This window comes from Oncorhynchus nerka, linkage group LG4 (assembly GCF_034236695.1).
Source record: "Oncorhynchus nerka isolate Pitt River linkage group LG4, Oner_Uvic_2.0, whole genome shotgun sequence".
Classification (NCBI taxonomy): domain Eukaryota; kingdom Metazoa; phylum Chordata; class Actinopteri; order Salmoniformes; family Salmonidae; genus Oncorhynchus; species Oncorhynchus nerka.
In genome coordinates this window covers 76,803,217-76,816,051 of record NC_088399.1, presented here as the reverse complement: position 1 = coordinate 76,816,051, position 12,835 = coordinate 76,803,217, and the positions used below count along the sequence as shown (strand labels likewise).

The following is a 12,835-nucleotide window of genomic DNA, read 5'->3' as shown; positions in this document are numbered from 1 at the left end:
AACGCACTGAAGTCAGAAGTCTGAGATTTCAGCATTTCCAGCGCCCGGTTTTTTAAAAACGAGGCATAAGGTGTTTGAAGCAGTATTTCGCAAGTAATAAAATGGGCGACGTGTTATACACAAAGTCTGGATTCTGAGCAGGTCTGTCTCACTGTTTATGCTATTGGATAGAGAGCACAAACCACATCTGTTCACCCTATGTTAGTGATCAAATGTACATTATCAAATCAAAACCTGCCCTTCATTTACATGTTGTGACGAACAGATGTGCTAACCTCCGTTTTAGACAAGACCAAAATTATCCAATTTACACTTTGTTGTCAATTTTGACACTAGAATAATGTCATGTTCCAAACAACTCGGAACTCTCCGACTTCAGTGCTTTCAAGACCACTGGGAACTCAAAAAAATTGTTATGAACTGTCCTCCAACTCAAAATTGAAATTTGCAAACTCAGGCGTCTTTCAAGAGCTCCGACATAACGACATGAAGATATGGGTAATTTTCCAGTAACATGTTATGAAATATTAAGATGGCAAAACAGAATCATTAAGGGCTTAAAGCAAATCTGTAAACACACCTATATCCTGTAGTATGAGGAAAAACAGGCATACAAAGAAAATACACACCTTGTAATCCAGATCAAATCAAATCAAATTTATTTATATAGCCCTTCGTACATCAGCTGATATCTCAAAGTGCTGTACAGAAACCCAGCCTAAAACCCCAAACAGCATGCAATGCAGGTGTAAAAGCACGGTGGCTAGGAAAAACTCTCTAGAAAGGCCAAAACCTAGGAAGAAACCTAGAGAGGAACCAGGCTATGTGGGGTGGCCAGTCCTCTTCTGGCTGTGCCGGGTAGAGATTATAACAGAACATGGCCAAGATGTTCAAATGTTCATAAATGACCAGCATGGTCGAATAATAATAAGGCAGAACAGTTGAAACTGGAGCAGCAGCACAGTCAGGTGGACTGGGGACAGCAAGGAGTCATCATGTCAGGTAGTCCTGGGGCACGGTCCTAGGGCTCAGGTCCTCCGAGAGAGAGAAAGAAAGAGAGAATTAGAAAGAGCATATGTGGGGTGGCCAGTCCTCTTCTGTGCTGGGTGGAGATTATAACAGAACATGGCCAAGATGTTCAAATGTTCATAAATGACCAGCATGGTCGAATAATAGTAAGGCAGAACAGTTGAAACTGGAGCAGCAGCATGTGGACTGGGGGCAGCAAGGAGTCATCATGTCAGGTAGTCCTGGGGCATGGTCCTAGGGCTCAGGTCCTCTGAGAGAGAGAAAGAAAGAGAGAAGGAGAGAATTAGAGAACGCACACTTAGATTCACACAGGACACCGAATAGGACCGGAGAAGTACTCCAGATATAACAAACTGACCCTAGCCCCCCGACACATACACTACTGCAGCATAAATACTGGAGGCTGAGACAGGAGGGGTCAGGGGACACTGTGGCCCCATCCGAGGACACCCCCGGACAGGGCCAGACAGGAAGGATATAACCTCACCCAGATGCATGCCCGGATGCCTAATACAATTTGATGTAATACCACTGAGGAAGTACAGTTCCCGCTCAGCCCAGTCAAAACTGTTCGCTGCTCTGGCCCCCCAATGGTGGAACAAACTCCCTCACGACGCCAGGACAGCGGAGTCAATCACCACCTTCCGGAGACACCTGAAACCCCACCTCTTTAAGGAATACCTAGGATAGGATAAAGTAATCCTTCTCACCCCCCCCCCTTAAAAGATTTAGATGCACTATTGTAAAGTGGCTGCTCCACTGGATGTCATAAGGTGAATGCACCAATTTGTAAGTCGCTCTGGATAAGAGCGTCTGCTAAATGACTTAAATGTAATGTAAATGTAATAGTTGTATCATAATCACTGTAGTGAATATACTCATGATTGTAAATAAGTATGTGTTCATATAATTTTTTCAAGAAACAGTCACTGTCACGCCACCAATATAATTGGTCCAAGGAATTAGAGGGGAAACCTTGCCTAGAGCAGAGTTTAGATTTGGGAATAATAGTGGCGTAAAGCCAAAAGGAGTTGGCTATTAGCATAAAAGAGGAGGGACTGTGAAACGGTGTAAGAAGGAAACAGTATATATGATGATGCCGAGGCTGAGTTCAGCCGTTGCTCCATGTACCAGGCAGCCAGTGGCGGTTCTAGACCATTTCAACTGGGGGGGCCAAGCTGGGGCCAGTTACATTAGACGTTATTGTTGTCATATCGTTTTCTTCACTGCATTGCAGGCATTAGCAGGCAAAAGACCATCATAATCATTCAACAATTTATTTGCATTTCCATTATAATTTTCATTTGCATTACATATTCAGTATCAGGTCACATCAACTGTATTCTCCGGTTTTTGTGTTTTTTTGCAAAAAGATCAGCAAATTAATCTAGACTCAAAGCCTTTGCCCTCCTTGACTCAATACTTAATACATCTAAATTGTTTAATCTGTCATCTGACATTGTAGACCTGAGATACGTTTTCACCAGTTTTAGTGCAGAAAAAATGTATTTCACAAGAAGCAGTACTAACAGGGATTGAAACAGTTATCTTGCACAGTTTAAAGAGCGCAAAGAAAAGTTATTTATAAGGCTCAATGAATAATGCCAGCTCTTCCCCCAATGGTGGAACAAACTCCCTCACGACGCCAGGACAGCGGAGTCAATCACCACCTTCCGGAGACACCTGAAACCCCACCTCTTTAAGGAATACCTAGGATAGGATAAAGTAATCCTTCTCCCCCTCCCCCCCCCCCTTAAAAGACCTAGATGCACTATTGTAAAGTGGCTGTTCCACTGGATGTCATAAGGTGAAAGCACCAATTTGTAAGTCGCTCTGGATAAGAGCGTCTGCTAAATGACTTAAATGTAAATGTAAAAATGTACTACACTGGAGGGTCTCTGCACGCCACTGTATTTTCCTTTCTAAAATTCTTCTGAGCTGCTGTAGTTCATGTCCAAGTCATGAATATTTGATTCATACATTCTAGCAAATGGAAACCGGAACTTGTCTTTGAGAAGTTTGGATGCCATTCATTATGTCACAGTGTTTGATAGGGAACCTTCTGTTAAGCTCACTGAGCATATGAGCTAAAACAGGGTTGTACCAAAACTGCCTTTTTCTTGTTCTGAATCTGACCTCTGACCCACTGTACTGAGTACACAGACTCCATTAAATTGAAGCTTAGCTTTTTTGGTCGTTTTGCAGGGGGGTGTATTGCAGTATCACATTGCTCAGCTGTGTTCAACACTTCATTCCATAGGTCATCAAAAAATGACTCATCCCTGTAGTCATTCAAAGTTTGAACTAAGGCTTCAACTAAATCAACAGCCTTTAACAGGTCAAGTGATGAAGACTGTAGCATATCTGATAGAAATTCTGCTTCTCCAAACACTTTATGGAGTGTAACACGGCACACAATGAATTGTAAATCTATCTGTGCAAGCAGACCTCGTGCCTCAACAGATCTGTCACCATTGTGTTCTTGGACTATATCTTGCAGGACTCGCTTAATGGCAGGTAATCTATCCATAATAGTATGTAGAGCCATATATCGACATGCCCAGCTAGTGTCACTTAGTCTCTGAAGCTCTCCAGGTGCACCTGGGTACATCTCTTTTTGTATGCTAAGCCATTTTTGATGCACATATGACCCAGATGTGAAGACGTAAAGTCTTTCTAGTAAGGAGAAGAACTGTCCGACCTCAGGGACAGCTTTGACTGTGTCCACTAAAACTAAGTTTAGACAGTGTGCACTGCAGTGGATGTAAAAGGCTTTGCTTGTTCTTCAATGCGTGCCTGGACGCCTGAATGCTTGCCACTCATAATGGAAGCACCGTCATATGCTTGGCCTACTAGGTTGGTTTTGTATTCAAGACCATGACTTTCTAATATGTGTATGATTCTGTCAGTAAGCCCTGCTGCATCTAGTCAATCAGCAGATTCAAAGTGGAGAAAGCTCTCATGGACAGCTCCTCTGAAATAGTACCTGAGTACTAGACATATCTGCTCCTTTTTTTAAATATATATTTTTTACATCTTTTGTTTCGTCTGCCATTATGCTGAAGACCTCACTGTCTCACTTCTTCTGTAATTTTTGTTCGAACCATTTCTGCCAAACAACTCAGAACCTCATTCTGAATTCCTTTGCTTGTATATTTTGCATTATGAATGGAAGTCACCCTTTTTTTCACAGTTGCGTCATGCTTAGCTATTGTTTCTAGGATTGCCATGAAGTTCCCTTTGTTATCTGACTCTGCAGACTCATCATGTCCTCTGTGCAATGTTTTGTGCGGCTGTAAGTAGTAGTACTTCTCCTATTGTTTTAATATAGTCCCGATTTTCTTGAACCTGTTTGTTGTGTTCCTTGTTTAGGGCATATACCAGTGTTGTATTACTTTTTACAGCTTTCTGATAGTCTCTCCATGTAATCATTGCTTGTTTGTGCCGCTCAGACCTTGCATGAATTGCAAATCCCCCTCTTTGTAAGTTTCCTTCTTCCAGTTGTTAAAACCCAATTGTGAATCAAATGCAGTCTCAGACTTTGGGAGGGCTAAAATGCCTGCAGGCGTAACAAAACACAGAGTCTGATTTTTTAAAATATTCAAGCCAGGGGTGGATATGGTACCAGGCCGCCTTGAAGCTCCTCCTCTGGTCCCCCATTAGAGTTATTGGGTATATGTTCATCATTGGTTGCACCGGTGGTTCCTCCCGGGATTTGGTGATGTCTGCCAAAGAATTAAAAAAAAAATTAAAAGTATCTATTTGGGTAATTTTAGATATACCATTGCCATCAGGCATCTTCTGAAATCCATCTGATATCTATATCACAAGCCCAACAGCATGTTAAATAAGAATTAATTTCAATCACAAACCGACTAATTTCTATACACCATATAAACTGACTAATTGCACTGCTTTACAAGTAACCACAGATGTATTCAACAATGCAAACCTGACGGTCCACTGCTTGTGGACACACGCGGCTCCTCTGTTGGTGTCTCACTCTCACTCTCCTGCTCTACTATGCCTTCACTCTCAGGCTATCCAATGGACAAGTCTTCCTGCTCTCTCTCTGCAGGCTCTCTGCTCTCTCTACTGCTGAACCATCTGGCTTTGTCTCACTGTCTGCCTTGTCTTTTCTTTGGAAGAAGGACATGATGTCCTTCTTTCTCTTCATTTTGGAGAAAACTAAAGAGCAAAAGCAATGGGGACCACGCTTATTAATTAATTTACTTAAAATAACTGACTTGCTAGGTAACTACCACTTATGTCTAACCGTTTTACGTTACAATGTGTTTACGGAGTGTGGTTTAACGAATCCATTTGAAAACGGCCTGAGTCAGCGACATGAGTAGGTAACAGTTATGGTGCGTTCAAGATAACTGGGAACTCGGAAAATACCAGGTCAAATCATGACGTCAGTGATCTTTGTTGTGGAAATACACATTATTAAAAATATATCTTAGAAACCGGAGCTTGTGAATTAAAAATATACTTTATTACAAAGTAACAAGCCGAGCTGGTCCCACTAGCGGTTCTGGCGGGGGCCAGTGCCCCTGTGACAACAATTTTGGACGCCCTTGTGGCCCCCCTAAATGTGGAGTATGAAATAATTTTGACATAACACATTTTTGCTATCGTTCTTTTTTGACATCCGTTATTAGACAGTGGCAACGCGGAACACTAATTTAACCCACACATTTTGTAGAGGGGCGGCTTTAGGCGGAACACAACAGGATCGTACCATATGCATCTGTAAGTTTTTCTCTATTCAGAAGTTGTAAGAAATTCCGCACGAATATTATAGTTCAAGTACAAAGAAGGAAATATAGAGGTGAGTAAAATTGTTAATATGTTGTATTTGTATTAAAAGCATTACAGAAGTGTACCGTTAGATCAGCTTATCTTAACCTGGCCGTTTGTTACTTTGTGGCAGTAGGAAAAATGATAAAATATATGATCAACAAACTCATGGTGCTGAATGTTTTTACTTAAAGGCAGTCGCTGTTTAAACTGGATAAGTCCTTTGCGCAACTGCAGTGAAGACTTCGCGCGCCGTTCCCGCAATTTCGCATAAATTGTTGAGACACACCTCTAAACAAGAGAACGGAAAGTTTTCAGCTCTTCACGGTCGAAGACGGGATGTTTTAGCAGAAGTATTATAGGTAAAAATAGGCTGTTTTGTGGATGATGGTTAGTCCTTTTTTTATCGATTGTGCGTGGTGTAGAAGGCATCACATTCCACAGCGAATTTCGCTGCTAAGCAAATCACGTCTCATTTTATAGCTTGGTTTGACCGTTATTAGTTGGCTTTGAAGTTTGTAGGTATTGCGAAGTTAACTTCCAGGCGACCATCCTTCTAGCTAACCGTATATTCTTAATAACAGAAAGTGCTGCTTCAACTTATCTCAGGTTTTCGTCTACCACGCGGCAGAGGCAACTTCTTTACCATCAAGATCAAACATTTTCTCCCAGCCGGTTATTTACAGCTTCCGTTGTGTTGTGTTACAGATTCACACGATAGAGAACACAGCAATTTTGACGGACTGGGTCGACGAAACGAAACGCAAACCAAGCAAGATAAATGTTGCCTTATCGGCTCGCTTGTCAGGTGGGTTTGTCTTGCCACAACTGTTGAATGGTCGGGGTGTATGGAGGATGATCAGTGCTCGTTTTTAAAATTGCAAAATTTAAATGCTCAATTGAAATGCATGTGTATTTTCATATCCGTGTGCATGATTCATGCCACAATGAAATTGCAATGTTAAAATGAAGATAGCTGATTGGAAAAGGTAAATATAAATTCTAAATTAAAATGGTGAACAGACTTTTAAATGGAAAATGGCTTTTTTATTTTACAACTTCCCAATTTAGCATTTTCTCTTCATTTTCAAAGTGTATGCAAATTGGTTTCTGGAAGCGTGAACCAGGAGAACAACACCACCACCATGCAATGAAACATCATAGCGGTGTAACGCTCTCTGTGCATTGATGTTTAGACTACTGTAACTGACAAGGTTCAAACTGCTCTCCTGTACACCAGAATAGCACCTGAACCTGCTAAATCTAGGCAATTTAGCTTAGGGAGCCAATGCAATTTCTCTGGTCTCAGGCACAGTTCCACAACAATATCTAACACGTAATCTAACAATTCTGCAACAACTACCTAATACACACAAATCTAAGTAAGGAATGAAATAAGAATATATAAATATATGGATGAGCAATGGCAGAGCGGCATAGGCAAGATGCAATAGATGGCGGAGGTCAAAGGATGTTTAATTGTAACCGAGGTGGTTCAGACCCTACATATTCATGATGAGTAGGGGTTTAAATGAAATTGGGATCCTTAATCTTTAAAAAAATCCCTAGCTGAAAAGCCTATTTTGTAATATGTAGATCCATAAAGTAAACGACATAGTAGTTGCAGAAACTGACACTAAGAGCGTTGAAGCACAGGGCTCAACTTTTCTGCTGTTTTGGTGCCCTTTGGCCTCATTTAAAACTGTTGTGTAAATTTTACACTGAATATATGTGTGTGCCATTTCTGAAATGACTGTGCGCACACATTTTCAGAATTATAAACTTGGCATACGCATATTCTCATTTTATAAATCAGACCAGTCATAAAACTGTGTTTGTGAATAACTCTGCCTAAACACTTTTTATGGCAACAATAACACCCTTTATTTGTTGTATAATTTGGAACTATTGACATTAGGCCATGGCATGCGAAATAAGTAAATATCTTAGTTTATCAATAGATTATTGGGATTCAATGTCCTGCCTTTGTATAGGCTCAGAGATTAAAAAAGGCAATGATGTCGCACTGCTATTGCACAGCAATATTGTAGCCTAAGCATACTGTCAAATAATTTACATAAGCTACAAGTCTATTTACTTTGTTGGCAGGACGTTTTAATCTTTAGCAGTAATTTATGCTGTATCTGGAAAAGGACTGTCAGTTTCTGAAAGAGAGAACAATGGCAAATTCTTGTGAACGTGTCAGCAGAACGTTTTAATTCAACAATGTTTTGCATCAACTATGATTGATTACCAGCGAATTCTGAAACATTGTCTAAGGCAGGCTACAAAAAAATGCAATAATAGTACTTACAGTAGGTCCTACTTCAATATAAAATATAAACTGTTCGCCTGTTAAACTCGACTGTATACCGGTATAATAACTCACGTTGCCTATGATATTGCAAAACTTGAAATACATATAGCCTATCTATTTACTGGCCTACTAGGTCCAATTTAAATGAGAAATGCGCATTATCAATTGTTGTATGGCTCCTTCAGGAATATGAACCCGGTCTTCTGATTTTCGCTCTTCTCACTAACACATGGTCTAAAGTTTGTGGGGAGGTGAGCACATTCTCAATTTTTTTTAAATACATGTTTTTAAAAGTCAAATTTTGCGTGAATTTGTGCATGTACATTTTGGGGTATATTTTGTACATTCGCGTGGGTAAGTGGCTGTTCCACTGGATGTCATAAGGTGAAAGCACCAATTTGTAAGTCGCTCTGGATAAGAGCGTCTGCTAAATGACTTAAATGTAAATGTAAATGTTAATACATTTTTGGAGTCGACTCGCCACCACTACATCATTGTGGCTAACAGTTGGAAAAATAGCAGAGAAAGGCAAGCGACAGCAGCGAAGTCCTGAATGGCAGTACTTTGAGAACGAAATACAAACTTTACGATTTGGAATTGAGATACAATATTTGTGGCACAGGTGCAATCCTTAACCATCTGAAAGGGATGCTCAGTGAGACCCAAACTGTTGCTGGCAGCAGCACCGCTGCATTGTGAATTCACGTGGAATTAGAGCTCTCTATGCAAAAAAAGAAGGACCCTGTCTCAAAGATAATTTGTAAAAATCCAAATATCTTCATTGTAAAGGGTTTAAACACTGTTTCCCATGCTTGTTCAATGAACCATAAACAATTAATGAACATGCACCTGTGGAACGGTTGTTAAGACACTAACAGCTTACAGGCGGTAGGCAATTAAGGTCACAGTTATGAAAACTTAGGACACTGAAGAGGCCTTTCTACTGACTCTGAAAAGCACCAAAAGAAAGATGCCCAGGGTCCCTGCTCATCTGTGTGAACGTGCTGCAAGGAGGCATGAGGACTGCAGATGTGGCCAGGGCAATAAATTGCAATGTCTGTACCGTGAGACGCCTAAGACAGCGCTACAGGGAGACAGAACGGACAACTGATCTTTCTCGCAGTTGCAGGCCACGTGTAACACCTGCACAGGATCGGTACATCTGAACATCACACCTGCGGGACAGGTACAGGATGGCAGGATGGCAATTACACCAGTAATGCACAATCCCTCCATCAGTGCTCAGACTGCCCACAATAGGCTGGACTGAGGGCTGGATTGAGGGCCTTTTGTATGTAAGGCAGGTCCTCACCAGACATCACTGGCAACAACGTCGCCTATGGGCACAAACACACCGTCGCTGGACTGGCAAAAAGTGCTCTTCACTGACTAGTCGCGGTTTGGTCTCACCAGGGGTGATGGTCGGATTTGCGTTTATCATTGGAGGAATGAGCGTTACACTGAGGCCTGCACTCTGGAGGGGGATCGATGTGGAGGGTCCGTCATGGTCTGGGGCGGTGTGTCACAGCATCATCGAACTGAGCTTGTTCGTCATTACAGGAAATCTCAACTCTGTGCGTTACAGGGAAGACATCCTCCTCCCTCATGTGGTACCCTTCCTGCAGGCTCATCCTGACATGACCCTCCAGCATGGAAATGCCACCAGCCATACTGCTCGTTCTGTGCGTGAATTCCTGCAAGACAGGAATGTCACTGTTCTGCCATGGCCAGCGACGAGCCCGGATCTCAGAACGGTCCAGGAACTTGCAGGTGCCTTGGTGGAAGAGTGGGGTAACATCTCACAGCAACTGGCAAATCTGGTGCAGTCTATGAGGAGGAGATGCACTGCAGTACATAATGCAGCTGGTGGCCACACCAGATACCGACTGTTACTTTTGATTTTGACCCCGCCCCCCTTTTGTTCAAGGGCACATTATGTGACTAACAGAAATGGAATGTCTGTGGAACTTGTTCAGTTTGTCTTAGTTGTTGAATCTTGTTATGTTCATACACATATTTACACATGATGAGTAGGCCTATCCTTGCCTTAGACCTGAATAGTTGCATTTGTTCTGAGTCAATTTCCATACACTGAAAATTAACATGGACGATGTTACGTGAGAATGTTAAATTGGTTATTTGAAAAATGAAAACATCCACTTTCGACTTCATTTTGCACAGTGCATTTAGGATTTTCTGTTTATTTGGCTTCTTCCAATGACCATTTTAGAATTTCTGAACCATTTTCTAGTTTTATTTCAACTTTGCAATTTAATTGTGGTATGAATCATGCACACTGATAGAAAAATGCATTTGTAATTTTCACATTCCTATTTAGTATTGCATTTTCAAACTGGCCCTGATCACGTTCCATATGGGTGACTGGTATGTGAATGTGTTTTGACACATTTTTTTTTTGTCAAGGTGGTTAGGTGATTATTCTATCCATATATGACTTGTATACAGTTTTTGTAAGTCGTGGCTTTGATAAATAGTTATTTTCGGCTGTAGGACTGTGGTGTGAAGTTTGACACCATCCGCCGCTTCAAGCAGCATGTCCGCAGGAAGCAACATCAACAGGTGCGGTGTCATGCAGCTCATAATTGTTCAAGATGTGTTTTGTACAAACTGCATTTCTAAGCTATGCAGGCCAACCCTCCTTGAGAGCTACTGAGGGTGCAGGCTTTTGCTCCAGCCCTGCTTTAATACATCTCTTTCAGTTCATGGCCACAATGAGCAGGTTATTTATCTTGTGTATTAGTGCAGGGCTGGAGCAATAGCCAGTAGCTCTGCAGGAAGACTGTTTGCTGCCCCTGCCATAGGAACACTGCCTGTACAAACCACAGCAGGAAATCAAGGTCTTGTGATGAACTGAAACTCAGTGTACTTTTTGTTCAAGGATGTGCTTTAAGTTTGAGACATTAGTATTTTCATATTGCTGTTTTTTAAATTTGCATTAAAATCACTACATGTTTTATCTGTCTGTGTGTCTGTCCCATCAACTACAGCAAGTGGCAGAGCTCTTCCAGACAGGTAGGGTGTGTCTCTTGTTGCTGAATGCTTGGAATCGTTTTTTGGGGTGATAGATTTTTATCCAAAATGTGAAAAACGGATATAGAAAGGTTGCAGTGTAACAAAGTAACTGTCCAGTGACAATCTCACGTTTTAAAAAGTTCATATTTTTACAGATGCTGAAGATGTTTACTTGCCCTATATTTGTATTTGTGGCCGATGCATAAATCTGAGAAAAACACTTCAAAACCTCAAACTTGTATCTCACGCGGACCGTTGAAAAAAATGCTTGCCATTTCCTCATCGAACATGTTATCTCCTTGAGGATGAGCTGGCCAATCAACGGTCTACTTGTGTAAAAAAAAAAAATGTGATTACCGGTATACGCCTACACCATTCCAGCACAGAAAAGCTGCCTTTTAGCATATGATTACAATTTCTTGGAAGGTTAACTATTTAACTGATATTGTAAGTAATTATAGATCATATTTCATATAAATCTGGAAACACTAGGTAGGTACTTTAAGTGCCTTACTGAAGGACACATTGGCAGATTTAAAAAAAAAAAAAAATTCCTTCACCTTGTTGGCTAGGGGATTCGAACTAGCGACCTATTGGTTACCAGCCCAATGCTCAAACCGATAGAGTACCTTGGGTATGGTCTGTGCACTGTGCCAGGTTACCAGCATAGGGTTGCTTTCTGTCAACCCAGTCACTATTCTGTGTCTCTGAGAGAATAACTCTTAAATCTTAATTTAAAAAGTAACAGTTTGGGAGAAGGGCTAACTGTTTCCCCCTTTGTCTCTATGGGGGTTTTCTGTTAGGAGAATGTGTTTCTTGTTAAAAGGCTGAATGGCACTAAAGGGAGTGAGCAAAGACACTGTAATCCTGGGATTAAGTGTATTTATTGGTATAATTCTATAATGGCCTATAGTTATCTGTACTTAAACCTATAATGGCCCGTAGTAATATTGTGGTCCGATAATGGCATGTAGCAATCTTATAATTGCCTATAGTAATCTGTATTTATTAGTTTTTGGAGATTATGTATCGGTGCGCCACCAATATAATTGATCCAAGGAACTAGAGGGAGGGGAAACTGTCACGCTGGTATAAAGGATTTGGAGACGGGCACAGGAATACATTAATTGGTTTAATACACCCAAAACAAACCCGTATACAAAAACACTGGGATGTACCCAAACAAAAGAGCGAGGGTAACCTTGTTGAACGACACTGGACGATACAGACGTGAACAATAACCGACAGAGGGATCAGGGGGCACATATATAATATACTAATCAGGGGAAATGGGAACCAGGTGTGTGTGTAATCAGACAAGACAGTCCGGGGTTGATAATGAGTCCCATTCAGTGAAGCCTAGAAAGCCGGTGACGTAGACCTCCGGAACTGGTGGATCGATTGAGCATCGGTACTGGGGGGATCCGTGACAGAAACCCCGCCTAGAGGGAAGAACTTAGATTTGGAAACAATGGTGGAGTAAAGCTGAGGGGATATGGTTATTAGCAAAACGTGGAGGGGCTATGAAACTTGTATAAAAGGAGTGGACTGAGTCCGGCAGTTGCTCCATGAACCAACTCTACTTGTTACTTTGTAATAAAGTCTATTTGAATTCACAGTATCTGAGAGATTATTTAACCAATATTTCCTATT

At 41.3% G+C, this 12,835-nt stretch overlaps 1 protein-coding gene and 1 long non-coding RNA gene across 3 annotated transcripts in view; one reads left to right on the top strand and one right to left on the bottom strand.

Annotated features, from left to right (window-relative positions):
• Positions 1–2,292: 2,292 nt before the first annotated feature.
• Positions 2,293–6,097, bottom strand: LOC135571465 (uncharacterized). The gene is made up of 2 exons (XR_010463842.1): positions 4,982–6,097; positions 2,293–4,754 (listed from the first exon to the last, which is right to left on the bottom strand). It is a non-coding gene; the product is annotated as an uncharacterized LOC135571465 (long non-coding RNA).
• Positions 6,098–6,552: 455 nt separating this feature from the next.
• Positions 6,553–12,835, top strand: part of LOC115128807 (uncharacterized) — a 73,009-nt gene continuing 66,726 nt past the window's right edge. For both annotated transcript variants that reach the window (XM_065017879.1, XM_065017878.1), the window contains exons 1-3: positions 6,553–6,640; positions 10,661–10,729; positions 11,158–11,182. In XM_065017879.1, the coding sequence (XP_064873951.1) occupies positions 6,614–6,640; positions 10,661–10,729; positions 11,158–11,182 (121 nt within the window). In that variant the 5' untranslated portion in view covers positions 6,553–6,613. The remainder of the gene's footprint in view (positions 6,641–10,660; positions 10,730–11,157; positions 11,183–12,835) is intronic.